Here is a 22,991-nt window from a genome sequence, read left to right on the forward strand (position 1 = left end):
CTGATTTAAAAAAAAATAAAATAAACTGCCAAGAAAGCTCTGAAATGGAGAAGTCACATTTTTACATCCGGTGCTGGGAGGACCGCACTTAAGGTCATCCAGCTTTTCTTCTCCAGCTGTGCTCGGTGGTGTGAACCCCATGGCACTTGGTCCCCAATTGCACTCACCTTTCCTCGATGTCTCTGGCCCGGCGCTGTGCTGGTGGCATTTTCAGCCAAGCCCCTTTTACCAGCCTGGCAGGGTTGAGCTCCCAGCCCGGTGCTCCGGCAGGAAAACTTCCTGCTAGAAATAGCGTGCGTGGAGCCTTGCCAGCCCGTGTCTATCTCCATATTACTGATAAATGTTGTAACAGCCTGTGCGTGTGCGTTTCCAGCACAAAACTAGTTATCGGAGCCTTCCACTCCAGCGGGGACGACCCGCAGGGCTCAGGCTGCCAGAAAAATCTGGAAGTCGCTTGAGTTTTGCTGACTTTAAGGGGCTTCGTTCCCTCAAATTGCCCTTCGGTGATTTACCCGTCGCCTTACCCGCTTTGAGAGGGGTCTTGGCTCTAACAAAACCCCGGTTCTTCGCTGTTCCGGGGAGAAAATTGAGCACTGGGCTTACGTCCAGAGGCAGGACGGCCTCGGTGGCTCCCTCCGTGCAGACCTGCCCCTGGAAGGCTTCACCCGGGGCAGATCCCAACAGCTCCCGGACCCAGCGCTGTCACCCAGTCGCTTGCAGATCCCTTTGTCCTTTATTTTCGGAAGCGCCGGGCCCGTTTAACCTGGCTGGGCTGCAGGTGACGAGCCCGTTGGTGGACGGGGGAGCCTCTGGGTGCCGCGGCGGTGGTCTGGCTGTGGGGCGCCGGGATGGATGCCCGGGGCTGGGGTGCAGCGTGCTTATCAAAGGAATAACGGGCGCGCCTTCAGCCTCAAAGCGTCCCCCGGCTGGAGGACGGTCATCCCGAAGGGGAAGCGGATCCTCCCAGTGCGTGCCCAGTGCAGCCCTAGTTCCACTGTCCCAGCACAGCCCTCCCGGAGCCCCAGTAAGCACACAGCGCAGCCCCCACGGGGCCCGCTGCCACCCCGCTGCCACCCCCGCTGCCACCCCGCTGCCACCCCGGCTCAGCCCGCTCCCGGCGCGCTCCCACTCCCAGGCCTGGCCCCGCCCCTCGCCCTGCGTCGCCCCGCCCCTTCTGCTGGCACCGGTGGGGGCGGGCGCAAGCCCTGACGGACAGCTCCCTCCCCGCCGCTCGGCCAATCCTCCCGCGGGGAGGGCGGTGCCCGCCGCCATCCGCGCGGCTGGTTGGCTGGCGCTTGGCTCCCGCCCAATGGCGGCGCGGCGCGGGGGCGGGGCCGCCGCCGTGGCCGCGGCATGGAGGAGCGGCCGCGCCGCCGCTGAGCCGCGCCGCCATGGCCAAGAGCCGCGGGGGCGGCGGGCCCGGCTCGCCCGGCAGCCGCCACCACAGCCTGGCCGGCACCCGCGAGAGCCTGGCGGAGCCGGGCGGCGACGAGCTCAGCTCCCTCGGCTCCGACTCCGAGGTTAACGGCGGCGGCGGCCCCGAGGAGCGGCGCGTCGACAAGTTCGGCTTCATCGTGGGCAGCCGCAGCGCGGAGGGGCCGTGAGTGGGGCCGGGGGGGGCCGCGCGTCGCGGGGCCGGGGGGACCCGCCCTGCGCCCGGCTGGAGCCGCCGCGGGGCCTCGGCCGCGGGGCCGGGCGGGCAGCGGCTCTTCCCGGCCCGCGGGGCTGGGCTGTCCGCCGGCCCTGGGCCCGCGGGCCGCCCGGCGCCGCTCGGGCCCGCGCCCCGGAAGAGCAGCGGCTCCTGGGGCGGGTTGCGGTGAGCGGGGCTCGGGCGAGCGGCCGCACGGCCGCTCCGAGGCCGCTTTGGCTCCGTGCGGCCGCCCAGGAGGCAGTGCCGCAGCGGGGGGTGGCGTGTGCCCCCGGCGCCTCTGCGGAGGGTCTTCCCGGTGCCCCCCGCTTGCCGGGCAGCGCCCCCGGGGGGGCGTTTAAACCGCTCCCGGGGGGGCTGCGCGGGCGGGAGCCCTCCAGCGCCGCGATCGTGCCCGGGCTCTGCTGCCCAGGGCCGGGGCTGGTACCCGGCGGCATCGCCTGTGCCAGCCGCCAGGGCGTGAACCCCGAAAGCTTCTCCGGCTTCTCCTCCATCCCTGCCGCATCGATGAGGGCGAAGGGCTGGAAAGCGGCGCCCGGCGCGGGAGGGATGGCTGGGAGCTGCCAGGAGCGCCGAGGTCAGTGTCCGGTTACCTCCGGGCCTCTGCTCCTTCCAAGCGCTGGATTCCGGCGTATTTTTGGCCGCCGTCGAGCGGAGGGAGGCCGGGCCGCTGTTCGGCCGCCTGCCAGCGGAACCGGCGTCGGTGGCCGCTGGCGAAGGCGGCGTGGCAAGGAGGTGCTGGCCGGCGGAGGAAGCCGAAATCAGCCACCAGCAGCCCACGGCTGTGCTAACCCGAGGTGCTGGGCCCCGGGGCGGTGCCGGCACCCAGGAATGCGCTCCGGGCTGCCGGCGAGCTGGTTCGGCAGCGTGTTTGGTGTTTGCCTTCCTGGCCGCGGTTTCGCAGCGATGCCCGGAGAGGCGTGAGATCGCGGCGGGGACGTTGGCTGGAGAGGGCTCCCCGGTGGTTTGCCCACCTGCGTGCTCTGGTGTCGGTTGGGCCCCATGCCTCAGTTTCCCCATCTATGAGGAGGAAAGCGCTCGCCCCTCATAAGCCTGTGGGCATTGCTCGTCCGGTCTGTGGGGAGAGAAGTCTCCAGAGGTTTGGTTGCTGGCGCTGGGTGAGGTGCATCGTTCTGGGTGATAAACCCCATCCCTGCCCGCTGCGTCCACAGCTCAGCACCGTAGGACGGGATGGCCTCTCCTGCCTGGGGTGCTGCTCCCCATCCCAGCCACGCACTGTGTTTTGGGGGCACTCTGGATGTCCCAGATATTGTCCCTGGTTCCCTGGGATTGATGTTTCTGGGGGTCAGCAGGCAGCAGCTCCTCTGGATGGAGCTCCTGGTGCCAGAGGCGAGTGGGGGTGCTGACAGCATGGTGGCTGTGGTCGCTGGGGATGTGCTGGGGCCCAATCCTGCCCTCCTCCGGGACTGTTATCCGCTCCCTGTCTGTCTGGAAGTGGATAAGCAGGAGTGCATGGCCTCCCTCCATGGCTGGCAGAATCAGGTCCCTCTAGCTGGAAGGATTTTGGGGAGGCACAAGGAGGGCAAACGGGATGTCCAGCGTCTGTGGAGGGCCTGGGGGCACCGGGAAGGGCCAAGCTGGGGGGTTGTCACCCGCAGCGTGGATGTGGAGCAGCACCTTCCTTGCTCTGGGCTCCTCGCTGCCTCCTGGCCTGGGGTGCCCCCACCCCATTGTCCCCGCCTCGCCCATCTGAAATGCCTCTGGTCCTCGGTCCGTGCCCGCTGCCAAGCAGCCATCAGCTGGTAACAGCTTCCAGTCTGGGCTGGCTGGGCTCCAGCAGGCCCACAGCCAGCTCCTGTATCCAACGTCCCGCGCTCCCGAGCTTCCCACGCCTCGGAGAGCCCCAGCTCCGCCAGCAGCCCGTGCTCCGCGGCAGCCCGTGCTCCACGGCTCAGTGCCAGCGCTCTCTCCGTCCCCGTGCTGGGCTGCGCTGCCGGCCGTGCCCAGCCTGTGCTGGGGAGGGTGGGGTGGCCACACCGAGCAAAGCGAATCCCTTCGGATAGAGTTTGCTCTCCGAAACAATCGTGCTCGGCCCCGTCTGACCCGCTGCGGTGGGTGGGAACGGGCAGGGAAGGGCTGGGCAGGGAGTGGGGCAGTGCTGCCAGCTGGATGTGGCCCTGGGCTCTCTGTGCCGCTTGCTTTCCAGCTCCTAAATCGGAGAGATCTGGGAAGATGCAGGGCCTGTGTGTCCTTAGTGGGGCTGGGTGCTCTGCACCTCCCCGGGGGATGCTCAGCGGAGTCCTCGGAAGGGATCTGGCTGCTCCTGGGATTGGCACAGCCGTGGGGTGGTGCAGAGCTGAGCCTGGGAAGACTTGGATTGTGCAGAAGTTGGCCCTTCTTCGCTGACGGGTTGAAGGAGCTTCTGCTCTCCCTGGGATGTCTGTGCCCCAGCTCCCCCCTGGTATGAAGCAGAGGGTGCCTGGGGGTGGGGCTGGAGGCCGTGGTGCCAACTTCCCCCTCGCCAGCGTCGCGGCAGCGTCCCCGCCTGCCTCGGCAGGGTTAAGTCGGATTCCCCGGCTCGGCGGAGCCGTTGCTGGAAAACACTCCCCTCGGTCCTGGGGGACCCTCGGCCGGGCTCAGCGCCGGGCCTGGAGCAGCGCCAGGTTTTTGGGGCGCGAGCGTGAGTGGGGCCATGCAGATGACATGATGCTTATGGCCTCGGCTCGCTCTGTCTGCAGCCAGCCCCTGCGGCGGCGATCCGACCTTGCTCGGCTAACGGCTCCGGCTGCGCTCCCTGGTTCCTCGCCTTCCTGGCGTGCCCTTCTCTCTCTGGGCACAGGTCCCCGGGGATGCTCAGGCTACTCCCAAGAGGCTTCAAACTGCTGGGGACTGCACCACGGGGCTGCGCCGGCGCGGTGATTTCACGGGTGGCGAGCGCTTCCGGCGGCGTCGAGCAGCTGCCGAAACACCAGCGCTCTGAAGCGGGTCCCAACTGGGCTCTGCACCTGGGGAAGGGCAGCCAGCCGGCCATGGGGGGCACCTGGGGCGCTGGAGGAGCTGGATGGGCTCTGCGGTGCAGGGAGGGCTTGGCATCGCGCTGACCGGCCTCGTCCCATCCCGCAGGCTGGAGGAGGTGCCCTTGGAGGTGCTGCGGCAGCGGGAGTCCAAGTGGCTGGACATGCTCAACAACTGGGACAAGTGGATGGCCAAGAAACACAAGAAGGTGAGTGACGGCCTTGTGCCCAGGGCTGCCCCGGGACAGCTGTGCGGGCGAGAGGCGGCGGCAGGGAGGGCCGGCTGGGTGCAGCGATGTGCCCCTGGGGCAGCCTGTGTGTCACCGGGTCCCCACGGACAGACATGGTTGCCTTTGGATGATGCTCGTGGCTCGAACGGACTGATCCCTCCCCGTGATGCTGCTCCTTGCAGGAGGGAAGCTGGAGCTTGGCGGGGGGCTGAGCCAGCCCGCTCCTGCTCCCATCCGCTCCCCGCCGAGCTGGAGCCTTCCTAGGGCTTCTTTGGCTGCCTGCAGGCAGCCCTGGGAATTGTTCGGTCATGGAAACTTCTGCTCTGAGCATCTTGTAGGCCCAGAAAGCTCCGGGTAGGAAACGTTTGAGCCTGATGTGCGTGACGTTGCTCTGCAAGCCGGGGTCCCCAGGAGACCCGTGGGGGTGTGTGCTGGGGGAGGCTCCGTGCCTTGGGCCGTTGGTTCTCCCGACCTCCTGAGCCTGCGAACGGGGGAGGCGGAGACAGGCTGCAGCGAGTCCCGGCTTGCTGCTGCGTGTCCGCTGGAAGCGGTGAGGCTGCTGGCACGGGCCAGCAGTGCCGGAGAGTGGCCGAAGGGCCTCCTCCTCCTCCTCCTCCCCCACCGCTGGCAGAGCCTCCTGGCACCGCTCCGTGCGCTGCGCTCCCGCAGCGCCGTCCCTGCTCGGTGCCTGCCGAACGACGCCGGAATCCCTCATCTGTTTCTTGGCCGCTCACAGAGGATTTGGGAGAGCTTTTCGGGACGCGGCAGGCGGGCGCTTTGTTCCGCGGGCAGTTTCCGCTGCTCTCTGGCCGTGCCACGGCGTGGCCTCCAGGCTTGGGTGAACTTCAGCTCTGGCAGCTGAATGCCTGGCAGAGCAGCTCCCTCGTGCTTGCAACCGAGCTCCTGGGGGCTGATGTGCTCTGTGGTCTATCTTGCAGCAAAAAATCCATGCCTGGAGCCTCGGAGGTCAGCTCTGGAGAGCTGCTCCATGCCCAGAGCCCTGGGGCTGCTAAGGGAAGGGTGCCAGGCCTGGCTCCAGGTGCTGTCGAATGTCCCTGCGCTGGCAGGAGCCTGGCTGCTTTGGTACGGAGCCACGCAGCTTCGGAGCAGCTCCCTGTGCCTCCAAAAAAACCCCGGTGCATTTCTGGCTGCCTCGCCCAGGCTTGGCCGTCGGCCCGGGGATCTCTGGGGTCAGCTCCTGCCGGGCTCGCTCGCACCTGCGCCGCTCCAGGATCCCGAAACGCTCCCTCCTTCACCCGCCTGGCCCATGTCCCAGCGGAGCCGTGGGCCTGCGTCCTTCGCCGTGCCGCTCCTTGCCCTTGCCAACCAGACCAAAGGAGGGCAGGCACGTGGGCAGCTCCCACCACTCTCGAAAGCTGCGCTTTGCTTTCGGCGGCCCTCAGCCCGGACGTGCTGCCAGTCCCCTGGAAGGGCACGGTGGGATCCTGAGGGCCGGGTACCCTCAGCATGGGGGCGATGGCAGGACCTGGTATGGAGCCAAGGGGACGAGATGCTGGGCTGCTTGGCCCCGGCCAGCTGGAGGGGCTGCCGAACCGAAACCCAAGCACAGCAACTTCCTTCCTGGCAGCTTAGCCAGCAGGAAGGGCAGCCGGCTGGAAAAAGGAGCCGTCAGCAGCGGCGGAGCTGCCCGCAGCCGCCCTGGGCATCGCCTGCTGCGTTTCCTGCGAGCACAAAGGCCCCGCAGGGCTCAGGACCTGCCCCGGGAAACAAGCAGCGCTGCGGCAAGGGAGCAGCAAAACCCTCCTGGGGACGCGGCGTTGCCACTGCGCTGGGCTGGGCTGCTGGGAAAACACAGCCACCGGCTCCCCAGTTACACCAGCAAACGGGGAAAAGGAGCTCTGGGCGGGCAGGAGGGGCCCGGGGAGGCTTTGGGAGCTGTCATCCACGGCTCGCAGAGCCCCAGTGTATCCCTGGCAGTTGGCATGTGCCGCCCAAGCGGGGACACGAGGCCGTGCTGGGTTTTTGTAGGGTTTTATGTGGGGTAAACTTGCTGGAAGCACTGGGTTTATGGGGCCCCACTTTGCTCTGGCCAAGGGCTGTGGGGAGACGGTGCTGCTGGTTTCCCGGGAGCTGGAACGGGACATGTGGGAGTCTCTGGTTTTGGTCCCCGTTGGGGTGCTGGCAGCAGCAGGGTTAAGCCAGCTCGGCCCCATGCTGCTGGGTAGGTACCAGCGGGTGCTGCCTCGCCTGGACTTTGGTCCTGGCTGGTGCCCTGGAAACTGGGGGCCAACTGTGGGCATGGAGCCGGCCCTGGGAGCCGGTAGTGCATGGAGCTGATGCCAGGCCAGCCCTTCTGCCCAGGACGAGCGGGCAGGAAGGCCAGGACGCTCGGCATGGCGCACCTCCCTGCTCTCCATGGCCCCACGGGTGAGCAGGAGGGCTGGGCTGGGGGCCGGAGAGCCCTTCCCCTGCGTCCCTGGTGCTTCCTGCGGGCCATGCCAGAGTGGGGATGGAGCCACCCACTCCCCGCCTTGGCTCCAGTGTTTCCAGCTCCCAGCAAGGATCCTGCTTTGAGGCAGAGCCGGGCTTGTCTGGAGCTGTTTGGAAGCCACAAAGCCTCGGCCGGGCTCCTGGCAGCTCCCTGGTGCTGGTGCAGCTCCGGTGCCGCTGCTCCGTGATTTTATTCCCCACCCCCGTGACAGCCATGTCTCTCCCCGCAGATCCGGCTGCGGTGCCAGAAGGGGGTCCCGCCCTCGCTGCGGGGCCGTGCCTGGCAGTACCTCTCCGGGAGCAAGGTCAAGTTGGAGCAGAACATGGGCAAGTTTGACGTGAGTCCTGCCGGGACCTTCCTGCGCTGCGGGGGAGGGTGCGCTGGCACAGGGGGGCAGTGCCAGGATGGCTCCTGCTCCCTCCAGGGTGGGGTGTCTGTTGGGGTCCCCAGTGCTTGTCCGTGCGGGGGGGGGGTGTCAAAGGGGTTACTGTCCCACCAGCATGGGCTTGACCCACAACCCGATGGGGCTCGTGTTTGGGCAGAGCCCCGTGGCAGCTCTGCCGGCTCCCTTGGGTTTGGTGTGGGCACTGCGTGCTGGAGCAGGGCTGACACAGTGCCAGTGTGGGGGGGTTGCTCACCCCAACCTTCTCCTCCCCAGGAACTGGATCTCCTCCCGGGGGACCCCAAGTGGCTAGACGTGATTGAGCGGGATCTCCATCGGCAGTTCCCCTTCCACGAGATGTTTGTCTCACGCGGAGGCCACGGGTGAGTGGAGCCACTGTGTGTCCCGGCCTCAGTGGTCACTGGGCTGGCCCAGCGCGGTGGGGTGGGCACTGTCTGTCCCAGCTCATGGAGCCGCGGTGTACCCCCCGTGGGCCTTACACCCCGCGGTTCCCAGGGCATCCAGGCATGGGCTGAAAATAGGACAGCTTCCCAGGAGCTCAGGACGTGGGTCACAGCTCTCGGCACCAGCTCTGACACCCGGTGGGGTGGGAATTACTGCAGCAGGAGGACATAGGGGTCGTGGTTATCGTGTCCTGGAGCCCTGGGTTTGCGTAGAAGAGGGATCCCAGCCAGGGACTGTGATCCAGGCTCGTGGGGGAAGAGTGGTGACCGGTGATTTGGCGTGGTGTGATCTGTGGGGAGGCTGCTGGGCTGTGTCCGTGCCCTCTTGCCACCTCTCCCTCCCCGGGGCGTCTCCGCAGGCAGCAGGACCTGTTTCGGGTGCTGAAGGCGTACACGCTGTACCGCCCGGAGGAGGGCTACTGCCAGGCCCAGGCCCCCATCGCCGCCGTCCTGCTCATGCACATGCCGGCCGAGGTACGAGCATGCGGCCAGGAGGGCGGGGAGACCCAGTGGCCGCCAAGCTGGGCCCAGTGGGAGCGTGTGGGTGGCTTCGGGGTGGTGCTGGCGGGCAGGGTGCTCGGCTCATGGTCCCCTGTTACACCAAAGCTTGGCTGGTGCAGGGAGGTGCCCTGCACCCCGGGTATGCCTGGCTTCTGCCCGCTCCCTCGGTCCCTGGGAGCAGGATGGGGGCTGCAGGGATGTCCCTCGGGGACACTTGGGTGCTCACCTGCCATCCCTTGGCCTGCAGCAAGCGTTCTGGTGCCTGGTGCAGATCTGCGAGAAGTACCTCCCCGGCTACTACAGCGAGAAGCTGGTGAGTGAAGGGACTGCGGTGCCTTGGGCGGTGGCAGGGACCTGTGATGTCTCCAGGCCAAAAGCTCCCCCAGCGCCTCACCTGGAGAAAGAAGGGAGATCCTGGGTGCTCCCACGGTCTCCGTGTTGTGCTGTGGCCGCCAGGAGCGGCAGGGATGGGGGCCTCGGCGTAGCTTTGCTGCGGGTGTCCGTGGGGCACAGCTCTGCTCCCATGGCCGCGTCTGGAGGGTGGGCTGCTCCTGCGGGGCTGGGTGCCAGGGAGCTGATCCCCGGGCTGAGCTCAGCGGGGCTCTTGATGCCATCCCTGCAGGAGGCCATTCAGCTGGACGGGCAGATCCTCTTCTCGTTGCTGCACAAGGTCTCGCCCGTGGCCTACAAGCACCTGAGCAAGCAGAAGATCGATCCCATCCTCTACATGACGGAGTGGTTCATGTGCGCCTTCTCCCGCACGCTGCCCTGGAGCTCCGTCCTGCGCGTCTGGGACATGTTCTTCTGCGAAGGTAGAAGCTTCGTACCGTCCCCGTCCTCCTCCTGGAGTGAACAGCTGCAGCTCCTGTGGCTGCTTGCCTGTGCCTGGCACGTGGCACCCGTTGTAGGGCAGGTTTGGGGCGGCCACGTGCCTGCGGTGGAGCGCGGACTCTCTTTTCCTGGGGGTTAGAGGGCACGGACATCCCAAACGCACCCTCGTGCGTGTCCTGACGGCTAGCAGGACCCAGGACCTGGCGCCCCAGTGTCTGAGGGACATAGTGGCAGCACCACCCTGTCCCGCCGGGCGCTCGCTGCCTCACCTCTCCCCTTGCAGGGGTGAAGATCATCTTTCGGGTGGGCCTCGTGCTGCTCAAACACACCCTGGGCTCCTCGGACAAGCTCAAGTCGTGCCAGGGCCAGTACGAGACCATGGAGAGGCTGAGGGCCCTCAGCCCCAAGATCATGCAGGAGACCTTCCTGGTGCAGGAGGTGAGGTGCTGGGGAGGGTCCAGGGGGCCCAGTGCTGCCCAGTTGGCCACGCTGCTGGACTGGGCTACTCCTGGGTGGGCAGAGCTGATGTGGCATGGGGACAGTCCCCAAAAGGCTGGGATTTGGGATTGCCTCTGCCCTTGGAGGGGTATCCCAAGGCCCAACCGGCCCCAGGTGCCAGGGGAGATGCTGATGGCACGAGTTTGTCCCCCGCAGGTCATCGAGCTGCCGGTGACGGAGCGTCAGATCGAGCGGGAGCACCTCATCCAGCTGAAGAAGTGGCGGGAGACACACGGGGAGCTGCAGTGCAAGTCCCCCCCGCGCCTGCACGGTGCCAAGGCCATCAGCGAGGCCGAGCCCCCCACCCGCAAGGCGCTGGAGCCCGTCCCCTCCATCATCGTCCCCCCTGGGCCCGCCCCCGTGCCCAAGGCCCGCAAGAGCAAGGAGAAGAGCCGAGAAAAGAGCCCAGCCGGCCCCGCCAACGGCCCTGGGGCCGAGGGCAACGGGGCGCCCGGTTCGGCCCGGGAGCTGCTGCACCCCCAGGTTTCCCCCCACCATCATTCCAAGGAGAGCCTGAGCTCCCGGGAGAGCGAGGACACGTACTTGTAGGGCCGGGGCGGTGTTGGGTCCCCACCCCGGGCAGCCGGGCTCAGCTGGGCTGCGCACGGACCCGGGCGCCAGGACACTGATGGGGGCTTGTGTGGTCACCCCTGGCACCCAGTGCTGGGGGCTCGAAGCTCGGAGGGGTGGGGACAAGGTGGGACACTGTGGTCCCCGTGTGCAGGGGTGCCTACTCTGGGTGGGCTCAAAGCTTGGGGGGCGGGGGGGAGGCATCCATGGGAGCTTGGCTGGGTGTGGTGACCAAAGGGGACACCTTCAGTATGTGCTAGATGCCCACCCCGGCAGGGTGCTGGCACCACGAGCGGTGGGAGCCCTGGCAGGGGGTGGCTGAGCCACCTGAGCTCCCTCCCCACAATTGGGGGGGGCCGAGCTGCCCTTTGGGCCCTTCTCCCTGTCCCGGAGCCCCTTGACCCACCACCCCCAGGGTGCCTCCCGGAGCCCCCACCCTTCTGCCCACCCTGCACCAGCCGGGCAGACCCAGACCCAGTTCCTGAGCACTCGTGCCTGGTGCAGGGGGACTGGGGGTATGTGAGGAGCCAGGGGGACCCCTGGCCCCCCCTCCACTTTATCTAGTGAGGATATATCAAGCTATAGCCCTATATGTAGTACCCAATTTACCTACTCACTGAGCCTATTTATTATTCCTCCGTGGCAGTAACAGTCGCAGGACGGGGTCCGAGGGCAGGAGCCGGGGGCAGGATGTGCCGCAGGCAGCGGGATTTGATGCCAGACCACGACTGGGGGGGGCTAAAGCCCCCCCCCCCCCCCCCCCCCCACGTCTCGGGGCTCCCTGCAGCTTGGGGGGAGCAGTCGCCCTTCCCCACCCCTGCCACCCACCGTGAGGCCCCAGCGGAGGTGAGATGGGGTGGGCGAGCGGCCGGGTGCTCCCTGGTTGTGGGGTCCCCTCTCCGCCCCACCCCCCCCCCCCACCCCCCTGCCTTCACCTCCCCACGGGCCGGCGGGGGCGGCTTTGTAAAATAAAGCGGGGAAAAACGGTTTTGTACAAAGGGGTAAATAAAGCAGGATTGTGTAAAGGCGCAGCGCCTCGGCTCCCACCCTGTCTGCCCGTCGCCCTCTGGTGCTGCGGGGTGAAGGGTGGCATGGGATGGAATGATGGGGGTCACCTCCTACCCTCTGCTGCACCAGTGCCAGCTTCAGGTGGTCACCCTGGGCTGGATCCCATGTCGCCGGGGTGCTCCGGTCCCAGGGGTGGTGGGTGCTGTGGCAGTGCTGTCCCCAATCCTGCTGCCATCACCCCGCTGTGCACCGAAGTGTAAACGAGAGGACGCTGAGACCTGCTCCAGCTCATCACAGCAGTGGTGGCTGCCAGGCCCTGGGGGGGCATCCTGGGGAGCTGCTGTGGTGTCAGCTCCCCTCCCAGCACCCAGACCTGCCCCTGTTCTCCCCATGTCACCCCTCCTGTGGCTGAACTGAGCCAGGAGACCCCCAAGTTTTCCCACCACCTCCCAGAGCTCAGCTTTCCACCCACAAAAGGGCGTGAGGCCCTCTTCCCCCAGCGCTCCAGGCTGGAATTCTGCCCAAACCTCCATCCTCCTTCCAAAACTCCCTTTTCCCAGGGTGGGGGGCACAGGATGGTACCTGTTCGGGGTGCTGGGCACCCCCTCAGCCCCTGCAAACCACGGCTCGGGGGCTGTGACCTTGGTTTTGGTAAGTCTCCGTTGCCGGGCCAGTTTGTCCGGGCTCGTCCTCCCCGAGCCGGTGGGTGTGGGGTGGGGCTGAGCGGGAGGGTACGGTGGGCTGGCAGCTGGGCTCCCAGCAGGGTCTGGTCCCGGCCTGACTGGTGCTGCTGGGGGCTGAGCAGTCCGGGTCGGGGCTGGTGCGCGCACCCCGGGGCTCGGAGTCGGGGCTGGTGCGGGCACCCCGGGGCTCTGAACCGGGGGGGCTCCGGGCACCCCGGGGCTGCGGGTCGGGGGTCGGTGCGGGCCCCCTGGGACACTGAACTGCGGGTGCTCCGGGCAACCCGGGGCCGGGGCACCGGGGCCGGTCCCACGGCGGGGCGGGCCGGGGGCGGGACGGCCGGTTGCCCCTCCCGCGGCGCGGGGCGGGCCCGGGGCCGCGCTTATAGCGGCGGCGGTGGCGGGGGCCGGTGCGGCGCGGCCGCCATGGACCTGCACATCCTGGAGCACCGGGTGCGGGTGCTGAGCCTGGCCCGCCGCGGGCTCTGGCTCTACACACACCCGCTGCTCAAGCTGCTCTTCCTGCCCCAGCGCTGCCGGTACCGGCCTTCACCCCTATCCTCCTCCTCCGGTGCCCGGCCCCGGGAGGCGGCGGGGTTGGGGTCGGCAACATTGGTTTCTTCTTCAGGTGCAAGTTCTTCAGCCTGACGGAGACCCCCGAGGACTACACCATCATGCTGGACGAGGAAGGCTTCAAAGGTAACCGTGCGGTGGCTGCCGCGGCCACCCTGTGCCTTGCAGGGCGAGGTGGCATCGCAGACACGAGTTGTGCACGTTCTCAGCCCACCCGAGCGCAGCGACGCGCTGGGTCTGGGCTACAGAGAGCAAGTCCTGGCATGTAGCGCAGCTCCGTCGGTACGTGCCCATCCCCGGGGCTCTTGGCCACGGAGCTGCCGTCCCTGTGGCACCTGCGCTGGTGATGTACCAGCTTGCCCAGCCAATGCTCTCCCGGCATGGCTGCCTGTGCACTAATAACCCCTTCCCAGGCAGAGCTGTGTCTCTACTGGCTTGTGGGATCAGGCCGTGGAAACGGTGGGGATGGTCTGCCAGGAGCCCCGTGCCAGCCAAAAGCCCAACTGCTCCAGGCAGGGGGCAGGTACCCCCTGGGATGCCCATGGGCAGCACCCCGGGCTTCCTGCCCACGTAGGGTACTGCTGCCATCCTGTCTGTGGCTGCTTTCACCTCATCCTGCTGCCCGACAAGGTCCCGGGCCGGCTGGCACTTCGGCAAAGCTGGGCCAATTCTGTACCCATGGGGGATGGCGGGGGTGAGCCCTGCCTGGGGGTGCTGCCTGGCAGCAGGGACCAGGTTTTGGGGTGTTCTGGGAGGGGCTGAGCCCTTCCAGACCAGTCCCCCTCCCTGGAAGGTGTCATTTGGTGACATCCCCACCACTGATGACCCAGCATGTGCCGTGCATCGGCCTCACCACCGGTTCTACCGGGGGTACCGGCCTGACGGGCTGTGCCAGAGGGGCTGGCTCCTGTCCTGGCTTCCCATTCCCAAACTTTCCTGCGGCGGCCGCGGGAGCCAGCCGCACCTTGGCACCTTGGACGTGCCCCAGGGAGCGAGGGGGCAGCGCTCCAGCTGTCAGGGACTTGCTGGCCGGATCCAGCTCCCACCTCCCACCCCATCCCGAGCTGGAGCCGTTCCCCACGTATTGTTTTATTTCGGGGCCTGCGGACAAATATTCCTCAATCCCGAGGGGAGGGCGGGAAGTGCCGAACAATGGTCCTGTGAGCCGGTGGCCCCACTGTGCCGTGTGTACCCCCCCACCCCCGGGACTTGGGGGCTGCCAACGTCCCCCCGCTGCGGGGCTGGGAAGGGGACCCCAGCAGAGGAGCACTGCACCCTGTCTCTTCCCGTGGGGATTCAGAGTGGGTGACACGGGACAGCGGGGTCCCCCTCGCACCCTCGCCCAGGGTGATGTTGAAAAGCGATTAAGTGGCGAGCGCTGGGCTGGGGGGGGACGGTCCCCATGTGTCCCCCCCCTGCTGGCCCTGGAGCTCGGCCCTGGGCCTGAGCCGAGGCCGTTCTGGTGCTTCCTGCGCAGGAACAGGCGCTGGAAACACCCGCCGAGGCCCCCGGATCCGGCCCCACTCCCGCCCTGCCCTGAGCCGTGGCTCGGGAGTGGGGTGCAGAGCCCGTCCCACCATGGGGTCCCCCGTCCATGGGTGCTGGACCCCTCCCTGGGGTGAATTCCCGTCTGCCACTGGTGTGATGAGTCTGGCTTCTCAGCTGGCATGCCGAAGGGCTGGGTGCTTGTGCGGGGCATCTCCCATGGCTGCTGCCTCCCACCTTTGCTGGGTGGGGGGAGTGGTTTGGGGACCTCTTGGGTGCCCACCCCACCCTGTGCCTTCCAGGGAGCATTGGGGGCTGAGGAAGGGGTGCCCAGGGGAGAGGGTGGCGGGTCCTGGGGCACCCTGGCAGCGCCAGCCCCTCTCCTGGGTGGGAGGGGGGGATGCATGAGCGACCGCAGCCCCCCAGCCCAGCCCAGGACAGGAGGGGAGCAGCCAGCGTGTGCCCTCCCTGCCAAAAAAAGCTGCTTTTTGCGAGGCAGCCCTGGCCCCCGCCCAGCCGGGGCTCGACCCTTCCCCGCTGGGCTGGCACGAGGCACTGGCACCCCCAGGACAATGGGGTGCCCCTTCCCTCATCCCCTCGGGGACCTCGTGTCCTCTCCCCCCGAGCACCCTGGGTGCTGGGGGCTCCTGGGGGGCACGGGATAAGCTGGGTGGCCCCAGGGCCCTGGCGTACCCCCCCGCACCCATCCCAGCGACGCGTCCTGGGCTGGGGGGGGTCGTAGCCTCGACCCGGCTCATCCCTATGGCTGAAGTCGGAGGCGCACGGAGCGGCTGAGGCCTGTCGGGCGCGTTGCACTTGTGAACAGGGCAGGTCTGTGCCCCTAAACCATCGTCTCCAGCACCATGCCTTGGGGCTGACCCTGTCCTGGCTCTGCTGGGCCAGCTCGTCTCCTGGGGGCCAGTGTGACCGGTGGTGCCTGAGCCAGTGCCAGCTTCACGGCACGGACAGCTCCGTTCAGCCACGCCGAGCCCCGGTGAACCTCCTGCCTCAGTTTCCCCTTATCCCTCACAGAGCTGCCGCCCTCCGAGTTTATGCAGGTGGCAGATTCGACGTGGCTGGTGCTCAGCGTCGTCTCCAATGGCCGGGCACCCTCGGGCTGCCAGGCCACCGGCGTCACCAAGATCGCCCGGTCGGTCATCGCGCCGCTGGCCGAGCACCACGTCTCAGTGCTGATGCTCTCCACCTACCAGACCGACTTCATCCTGGTGAGCACTGGGTGATGACGGGGCTGGCGGTGCCCGGTCCCACCAGGGTGCCGGCACTGGCAGAGCTGGGTGAGGACCCCACTGGCCCCAACCAGTGCGGGGCAGGATGGGGGGGACGGTACCAGCCCTCATCCTGCCCCCCCGGCCAGGTGCGGGAGCGGGACCTGCCAGTGGTGATCCACACGCTGGCGGGGGAGTTCGACATCTACAAGGAGGAGGGCGGCGAGTGCGTCCCCGTCACCTGCGACGACGTCAGCAACGGCTTCCTCAAGCCCAAAGCGGGTGAGTGATGCCAAGCGTGCGTCCCCCGGGGCCACCCCCTCCCCAGGGCCACCCTGTCCCCACCGGGGTGCTCCAGCTCCTGCGGGTGCTACCCCTGCACCCTGAGAGCTGCCAGGCCGTGGCTGCGGTGGCCACGGGGTGGCACTGCGGGACTGTCCCCACGCTGTCCCCACGCCTGACGGGTGGCCGTGTCCCCCCCGCCAGCTGCCAGCCCCACGCTGCACCCCGTGCAGAGCCCCCAGACCCGCTTCTGCATCCTGACCGTGGCCCCCGACACGCTGCCCGCCATCGCCACCATGCTCATCGACGTCCTCTTCTACTCCCACAGGTGGGTCCCGGGGACAGGGACACGGCCGGGGCCCCTCACCCAGTGCCATCTGAACCCGTGGTGACACGTGTCCCCCCCTTCTCGTCCCGGTGGCTTTTCGAGCTCTGGGTGGGTTTTGCAAACTGGTTTTGTCCCACCGAGCGTGCTGGGGGCTGCAGCCACATGGGTGCCACGGGTCCTGCTGCCACTAGGGGACCTGGGAGCCCCAAGGTGACCTGGGGGACGAGCCCCCCATCACCACAGAGCCCAGGGAGGGGGGACTGCGAAGCAGGAGAGGGTGAGTTGCAAAATGCCAGTGGGAACGGCGCTGAGGTGCGGGGATGCTCCCGGCTGTGTCACCCAGGATCAGGTGTGTTCTGGTGGGACCCTGCTGCTCTGGAGGCACCGTGGTGCTTTGGGAATGTCCCAAAAGCCAGTGTCACCTCCGGCCTATGTGTGACCGACACCCACCGCCCCCCAAACCAGTGGTGGTACAAGCTGTGTTCCCTCTGGGTAGCACCCGCTCCCGTCCCCGCCTGCCACCCCGACATGGTGCTCAGTGCCACCACCGAGCCCTTCTCCTCCCAATTTCGGGGGGGTCGTGACGCTTCCCTGCAACTCTCTTCCACCCCGCACCCCACCCCGCTCCGCAGCCCCCCGAGGGAGGCTGGTGCCAGCAGCCAGGACCTCGACTCCATCACCTTCTTTGCCTTCTCCCTCATCGAGGGCTACATCTCCATCGTGATGGATGCCGAGACCCAGAAGCGGTAGGTGCCAGCCGCGGGGCTGCCCGTCTGTCTGTCCGTCCCCGGCGCTGGGGGCTCCGGGGGGCCGGAGGGAGGGGTGTTACACTCAGGTTCCCCCCCCCCATCTCAGGTTCCCCAGTGACCTGCTGCTGACCAGCTCGACGGGGGAGCTGTGGCGGATGGTGCGGATCGGCGGGCAGCCCCTGGGCTTCGGTGAGCGTGGCCACGGTGCCCGTGTCCCCCCTCCTTGATGCCACCATCCACCTCCCGAGGGGAAACGCTGTCCCCACGGCGTTGCCACCGCTCACCCCGCTGTTCCTTTGCCTACCCAGATGAATGCGGCATCGTGGCGCAGATCGCCGAGCCGCTGGCCGCCGCCGACATCTCGGCATATTACATCAGCACCTTCAACTTCGATCACGCCTTGGTGAGCCCCTGCCCCTCCCCGGGCACCCACCACTGTTGGGGTGTCCCTGGCGGGGGCTGACACCCCTCTCGCCCTGGCAGGTGCCTGAGGACGGCATCGTCGAGGTCATCCAGCTGCTGCAGCAGCGCCAGGAGGGCGGCAGATAGCGGTGGCCCAGCGCCGGGGCACCGTGGCCTCTTCCCTTCCCCCCTCATGTTCGTTATTTCGGAATTTTAAGGCTCCCCCCACGCCGGTGCGGGGCAGAGCCGGGTGCGGCGTCGCTCCCTGTTTGCTGGGGACATGGTGGCTTCAGGGACCCGGTGGGCTCGTGGCAGTGGGACAGTGGCTTGGGGGCGAGGGGCAGCCCCTGCTGTGCCACCGCTGCAGGCGAGGCTGAAGGGCAGCGGGAGGACGGCGGGTGTCCCCAGGGACCTGCCTGGGGGGGACGTGCCAGAGAGTGGTTGATGTGCCACGGCAGCGGGATGTGTCCCCACGCCCTATGTGGGTCCCCATGAGTGGTCCCCTTGGGTGAGGGGGGGTGGCCGTCATGCTCAGGACTTGACACCCCATCGGGGGATGAAAGGATCCCCAGAGCTGGGACTCTCCCCTGGCACCCCAAAAATCTCCAAGACAGAGGTGGGGGGGACTGCGGTTCAGCCCCAGCCCTGTGTCACCTCCGGTGTGGCCCCATGTCCCTGCCTGGGCTGTCAGGTATGGTGGGGGGACAACGGTGACCCCCCAACTCCTCCCAAGCTGTATTGTCACATAGTTTTCGATAAGTCAATAAAAGTCCTATTATTTTTATTTCCATGTGAGACCTGGCGGGGAGGGTGGCCCAGAGCTGCTGCCCGGGGTAGTGGCACTGGGATGTCGCCATGGGGGGACCAGGATGGGGCCAGCTCACCTGCCACAGATTTTGGGTAAAAAAAGCAAGTCACCAGCCCTGGGGAAACTGAGGCACAAGCCTCACTCCTCCATTTTTGCCCTCCTCCTACCAGGCCAGCTCCTACAGTCTCAGGGAAACTGAGGCGCGAAGGGCAGCACAGCACCCCCGGCAAAGTGGGGTGCGTTGGGTTGGGGCTGTCCCCTCCTGGGGTGCCTGGGGGCATCGGTGGCCATGACAGTGGGTCCCCCAACCCCTGGGTGCCCCGGGAGGCTGCACCTGGTCAACGAGCGAGACTCGGCGGGAGCGCAAGCGCGGCAGAAACTTCTCTGGGGGTCTTTTTCCTGCCAAGGTGGGCAGCTCTGCTCCCATCCTGCCCCCCAAAACCAGCCCCCGCTCCGCCACGCACCACGTGGGAGCGTCCCCCAGGTCATGGCCGCATCTTCCCTGCGTCAGCTCCCGCACGTTCGGCGGGTTCCTGCAGCCTCCCCGGCCGCTCGCTTTCCTGTCTCGCTCTTGGCCGGAGTCATGGGACGCTGGTGACGCGCGATGAAGAAATTGCAGCCGGCCCATGCGGTCACCGGCGCTATTTTTGTCCCCGTTGGGGTATTGCACAGTCCTCTGCCACCCGCTTTCCTCCGGCAGGGTGGCCACCACCGTGGCCTCCTCCCTGCCCGGCCCAGCGGGGACCCTGTGCCAAGCCCTGGGAGGAGGCGGGGCCGGGGCTGCCTGTGGCTGTAGGGATCTGAGGAGGGGTGAGGGCCGTCTACGTGGTCCTGGTCACCCGGCTGGGGGATGCGGGGGTCCTGCCATGGCATCGCACACACTGGAGGGTCCTTGGGATCAGCGAGGGAGGGATGGAGGCATGGATGGATGGACGGGGGGATGGATGAAGAGATGGAGGGGTGGGTGGAGGGATGGAGGGAGGGATGGGTGGATAGAAGGATGAATAGATAGGTGGATGGGTGGAAGAAATGGATGGATGGATGGATGGATGAATGGACGGACGGACACATGGATGGATGTACAAGTGGATGGATGGATGAATGGGCAGATGGATGGATGGATGGGCAGGTGGGTGGATGTACACACATGGATAGGTGGATGGATGGATGGATGGATGGATGATTCATTGGATGGATGAATGGACAGGGAGGTGAATGGATAGGTGGACAGGTGGAGAGATGTATGAGTGGATGGCTGGACGGACAGGTAGGTGGTCAGACAGGCTAACGGCCTACCTGGCTGGACAGATAGACGGACAAACTGCTTCAGTCCAGCAGGTGCGGAGAGAGAAGGAAGTTCTCCCGGCTCCTCCACCCTTCCAGGGCTGCCCTGGCCACAGCCCTGCCTGCTCCGGCTCCACCGAACCCAGCCCAGCCACCACCCCTGCCGGGGACGCCCCGAGGAGGAGGAGGAGGAGGCAGCTGGTGGAGGAAGCAGCGCCGGCCCCGCATCCGGGAGCCCTGCAGGTCACCGGGTGGTTGGAGAGGGGAAGTTTTGGGAAAAGAAAACCTTTCTTCTGGAAGTGAGTCACAGCTGCGCTCCTCTGCCCCGCAGCAGACGTTATTTCTGGGCTGTCCCCCCGGCGCCGCTGCCAAACTCTCGAAAATGTCCAAATTCGGCGCGGGGCGGCTCCCCCTGCTCGGCACCGGCAACTTTGGGTGGTCACCGAAATCAACCGGATCGCGACGCGTCTCAAACAGCTGATGAAATACCCTCGTTTTTACGGAACCCGTTGGTGCCCGGCTTCATCCGCCAGCAGAGGGGAGCTGAGGGGTGCAAGGGGGTTTGCAGCGGGTGCTGCCGGCAGCACCCAGGCTGTGCCAGGCCTTGTGCCGTACCAGCTGGGGCCGTGCCCGCCGGGCTCTCCTGTGGGTGTATTGCATAAGCCTGATGTGGCAGCGAGGGCAGCGCTGCCCGTAACGGGCTTCCGCCGCCCTCGGCCCCCGTGTCCTTGGGCAACACCCCAGGTCCTGATGGAGCCGCTCGGCACTGGGCAGCTGCGGTTCCTCGCCAGGGGCACCCATGGGTGCTGCCGGGCGGAGGGGCTGCTCCGTGCTGCCCGGTGCCCCCCTGCTTCGTCAGGACCTGAATTGGTCACCCGGAGGGGTGGGCAGCTACGAGCAGCCAGACGGGTGGAGCATCCTCCAAAGCGCCGCCGTGCCGGGATGCTCCATCCTTCCACCCTTCTTCCCAGGGCAGGTTTTCAGCTCCCACAGCCGGAATCAGGATGCAAAACCCCTCGTGATGGGACACGGGTGTCCCTATGTGGCCAGTGCTCCCATCCCCGTGTGCCAGCCCCTGTCCCCACATGCCAGTCCCTGTCCCCATGTGCCAGCCCTGCCACTGCCCTCTTTCACACTGGGGTTTCGGGGCAGCTGAGGCACTTTTCGGTTCAACCAGCTCATTGGGTGCCGAGCAGCGAAACCGGAGTGACTCAAAGCGACCCTTTCCCAAGAAGCCCCGTCATAGGGATCCAGCGGCGCTGCTGCCACCAGAGCTGGGACAAGTGGTGGGACTGGACCCACTGGGGACTCCCTCGAGGAACTGAATCGAAGAACAAGCCCACGGGCTGCCCGGCATCATTTCCTCCCGCCGGGGCAGCTCACCCCGCTCATTGGCCCCCGGGGCACGGCTTCACTTCTCTCTGGCTTTCCGTTGGGTCCGGGTGCCTCCGTCGGAGGTGGGGGCGAACGGGTGCGCTTTAAAACGCCAGCTTCCCCATCGCCGAGCAGTAAGGAAGTCGCTCGCGCGCCGCCGGCAGCCCCGTGCCGAAACAGCCCGGCCCGGCCATGCGGCACAACGGGCGGCCCTTGGGTGTGCTGGCAGGTAGGTGCGCGCCGGCGTCCCGCGGATACCCTCTGGCTCGCGCGCCGGCTCTGCCCAACGGGCCTGGATCCGCTGGAGGGAGCGCGGTGGCGGGGCTGGCACGCGGCTCGAGTCGGCGTGCCGCCGCAGATGTCGGTGGGACTGTGTCCCCTGCGCCGCGGTGGTGTCACCTCCCGATGGGGACGTGGGACAGGGAGCGCCGGAGATGGGCACCCCGTGGGGTTTCCTTCGTCTTGAGGGGAGAAGAGATGCTGTGGGATGGGCAGGAGGGGACGCGCTTTGGGGTCAGTTTGGGGACCGACGGCAGAGGGTCAGGGGTCGGTTTGGTGGCACGGATCCTGTGCCCTGGGTGCTGCGTCCTGGCCCAGCGCCGCAGCCGAAGTCACCGCTGGCATGCGGCCGTGGGTGACCGCGGGGCCGGGACAGCGGCCGGCCGGAGCTGAGGCGCCTGAGCCAGGAGCGTCACCACTGTCCCATCCTCTGCAGTGGCGGTGCCGGGGCAACCGCTGCCGCTGGACTCTGCTCCCCGGCTGCTCCGTGGCATCTTCATCCTCCTCCTCCTCCCCATTGGGTCCCCAGCAAACTTTTGGCACAGGGGCAGGCTTGTCCCTGCAGTGGGACCAGGGACTTCGGCACAGGGGACGCATGTCTGGCACACACCGTTCTTGCCTCCAGGCCTGATGCCAGGGTGATGGGTGCCCGGGGCCAAACTCTCCCCGTGGCAAAGAAGGGGCTGCCTCCCTGCACCCGGCTGTGCCCCAATGTCCCCTCATCTCCCTCTTCTTCCTCCCCAGCTGTCACCAAAGGACTCTTCATCCTCTGGGCGGTGCCGGGCCAAGGGGGGCGGTCCCTGCAGCCCCCCACCCTGCAGCAGATCCAGGCGCTGGTGAGGCACATGGCCGAGGACGCGCAGGAGCTTTTCACCTTCTACGTGAGTCTCCTTCCCTGGGACGAGGGGGTCGCTCCTGTCCCCTCTGTGGGGGCACACGGGGCTGATGGTGGGGGGGGTCCCCGTGCTGTTCCCGTCTCACATCCCTGACCTTCTCCCCTCCATCCCCGGGCAGGAGCAGGACCAGCACTTGGCCATCAACCACATCTGCCGCACCAACCGCCCTCCCGAGTGGCTGCGGGGACCCGTGACGGGGCCCGGGGGGCTGCGGGGGACCATGACCCGCATGGCACAGGCGCTGCAGGACATCACCCGGCACCAGCGCGACCTCAACCCCCCCGGGGCCGAAATCCTTCGCCGCTTGGCCAGCACCCACCTGAAGGTGCGAGGGCTCCTCAGCAACCTGGAAGGGCTCTTCCCGGCCAACAACCCCAGCCCCGGCCACCAGCCCCTGCCCGGCCCCACGGCACCCACCAAGGTCTTTCGGCAGAAGCTGGAGGGGTGTCGGATCCTCTGGAGCTACTCCCGCTTCATGGCCAAGCTCAACACTCAGCTGGAGACCCGAGTGCGTCGGGAGAAGCGGAGATCGCGCCGGGGCTCGCGGCTGTCTGGATGATCCTAGTGTAGCCCTGCCATCACCGGAGTTGTCCCCAACTCTCCATCCCCATCTCCATCTCCATCTCCATCTCCATCTCCATCATCTCCATCATCTCCATCTCTATCTCTATCTCCATCTCCAGCTCTCTCCATCCTCATCTCCAGCTCCATCAGCTCCAGCTCCAGCTCCATCCCATCCCCGCACCATCCCCGTCTCCATCCCATCCCCAGGACAGAGACTCGCCGGCCGGGACTCACCATGGAGACCCTCTGAGCTCATGCTGGTGAGGACACAATTGCACCCAAACCACCTCCCGTCACTTCGGCTTGCCACGGGGACCGAGCTGTCCCCACGCCACCACTTGGCTGCAGGACAGCCCCACGCCGCTCCTGCCAGCTGCCCCACGTTTCGGTAGCCCTGGCGCCGCTCAGGTGAATGTGGGTGTCCCCCGGGTGCCCAGCGCTGCGGGACGGAGCCGGCCCTCATCCCCAAGCCCCGCCGGATTTTCCAGTGATTCAATGTGTC

General features: G+C 67.2%; 3 protein-coding genes across 3 annotated transcripts; all 3 read left to right on the forward strand.

Annotated features, from left to right (window-relative positions):
* The first annotated feature begins 1,391 nt into the window (after positions 1 to 1,391).
* On the forward strand, positions 1,392 to 10,530 carry TBC1D10A (TBC1 domain family member 10A). Its single transcript, XM_086623415.1, has 9 exons — positions 1,392 to 1,600; positions 4,733 to 4,832; positions 7,535 to 7,642; positions 7,964 to 8,070; positions 8,511 to 8,625; positions 8,900 to 8,965; positions 9,275 to 9,464; positions 9,767 to 9,921; positions 10,138 to 10,530. Exons 1-9 carry the CDS (start codon positions 1,392 to 1,394, stop codon positions 10,528 to 10,530), a joined length of 1,443 nt encoding a protein of 480 aa, XP_086479541.1.
* A 2,135-nt stretch (positions 10,531 to 12,665) lies between these two features.
* On the forward strand, positions 12,666 to 17,431 carry CASTOR1 (cytosolic arginine sensor for mTORC1 subunit 1). The gene is made up of 9 exons (XM_086623538.1): positions 12,666 to 12,778; positions 12,868 to 12,938; positions 15,330 to 15,523; positions 15,673 to 15,805; positions 16,010 to 16,133; positions 16,766 to 16,879; positions 16,989 to 17,071; positions 17,191 to 17,285; positions 17,366 to 17,431. Exons 1-9 carry the CDS (start codon positions 12,666 to 12,668, stop codon positions 17,429 to 17,431), a joined length of 993 nt encoding a protein of 330 aa, XP_086479664.1.
* Positions 17,432 to 20,942: 3,511 nt separating this feature from the next.
* Positions 20,943 to 22,484, forward strand: LOC147527400 (uncharacterized). Its single transcript, XM_086623715.1, has 3 exons — positions 20,943 to 20,979; positions 21,774 to 21,910; positions 22,044 to 22,484. The coding sequence occupies exons 1-3, from the start codon at positions 20,943 to 20,945 to the stop codon at positions 22,482 to 22,484; spliced, it is 615 nt and encodes a 204-aa protein (XP_086479841.1).
* Positions 22,485 to 22,991: the final 507 nt, after the last annotated feature.

The sequence above is a fragment of the Tauraco erythrolophus genome, chromosome 19 (genome assembly GCF_009769465.1).
Source record: "Tauraco erythrolophus isolate bTauEry1 chromosome 19, bTauEry1.pri, whole genome shotgun sequence".
NCBI classification, from domain to species: domain Eukaryota; kingdom Metazoa; phylum Chordata; class Aves; order Musophagiformes; family Musophagidae; genus Tauraco; species Tauraco erythrolophus.

What these genes read in the sequence shown, in the direction of transcription:
- TBC1D10A (XM_086623415.1), top strand. Translation starts at nt 1,392, where the DNA reads ATGGCCAAGAGCCGCGGGGGCGGCGGGCCCGGCTCGCCCGGCAGCCGC. An exon ending in GCTACTACAGCGAGAAGCTG is followed by an intron (nt 8,966 to 9,274) that starts GTGAGTGAAGGG and finishes CCATCCCTGCAG; the next exon opens with GAGGCCATTCAGCTGGACGG. An exon ending in AGACCTTCCTGGTGCAGGAG is followed by an intron (nt 9,922 to 10,137) that starts GTGAGGTGCTGG and finishes TGTCCCCCGCAG; the next exon opens with GTCATCGAGCTGCCGGTGAC.
- CASTOR1 (XM_086623538.1), top strand. Translation starts at nt 12,666, where the DNA reads ATGGACCTGCACATCCTGGAGCACCGGGTGCGGGTGCTGAGCCTGGCC. An exon ending in CTTCCTCAAGCCCAAAGCGG is followed by an intron (nt 15,806 to 16,009) that starts GTGAGTGATGCC and finishes CCCCCCCGCCAG; the next exon opens with CTGCCAGCCCCACGCTGCAC. An exon ending in GATGCCGAGACCCAGAAGCG is followed by an intron (nt 16,880 to 16,988) that starts GTAGGTGCCAGC and finishes CCCCCATCTCAG; the next exon opens with GTTCCCCAGTGACCTGCTGC.
- LOC147527400 (XM_086623715.1), top strand. Translation starts at nt 20,943, where the DNA reads ATGCGGCACAACGGGCGGCCCTTGGGTGTGCTGGCAG. An exon ending in GCCCTTGGGTGTGCTGGCAG is followed by an intron (nt 20,980 to 21,773) that starts GTAGGTGCGCGC and finishes CTTCCTCCCCAG; the next exon opens with CTGTCACCAAAGGACTCTTC. An exon ending in AGGAGCTTTTCACCTTCTAC is followed by an intron (nt 21,911 to 22,043) that starts GTGAGTCTCCTT and finishes ATCCCCGGGCAG; the next exon opens with GAGCAGGACCAGCACTTGGC.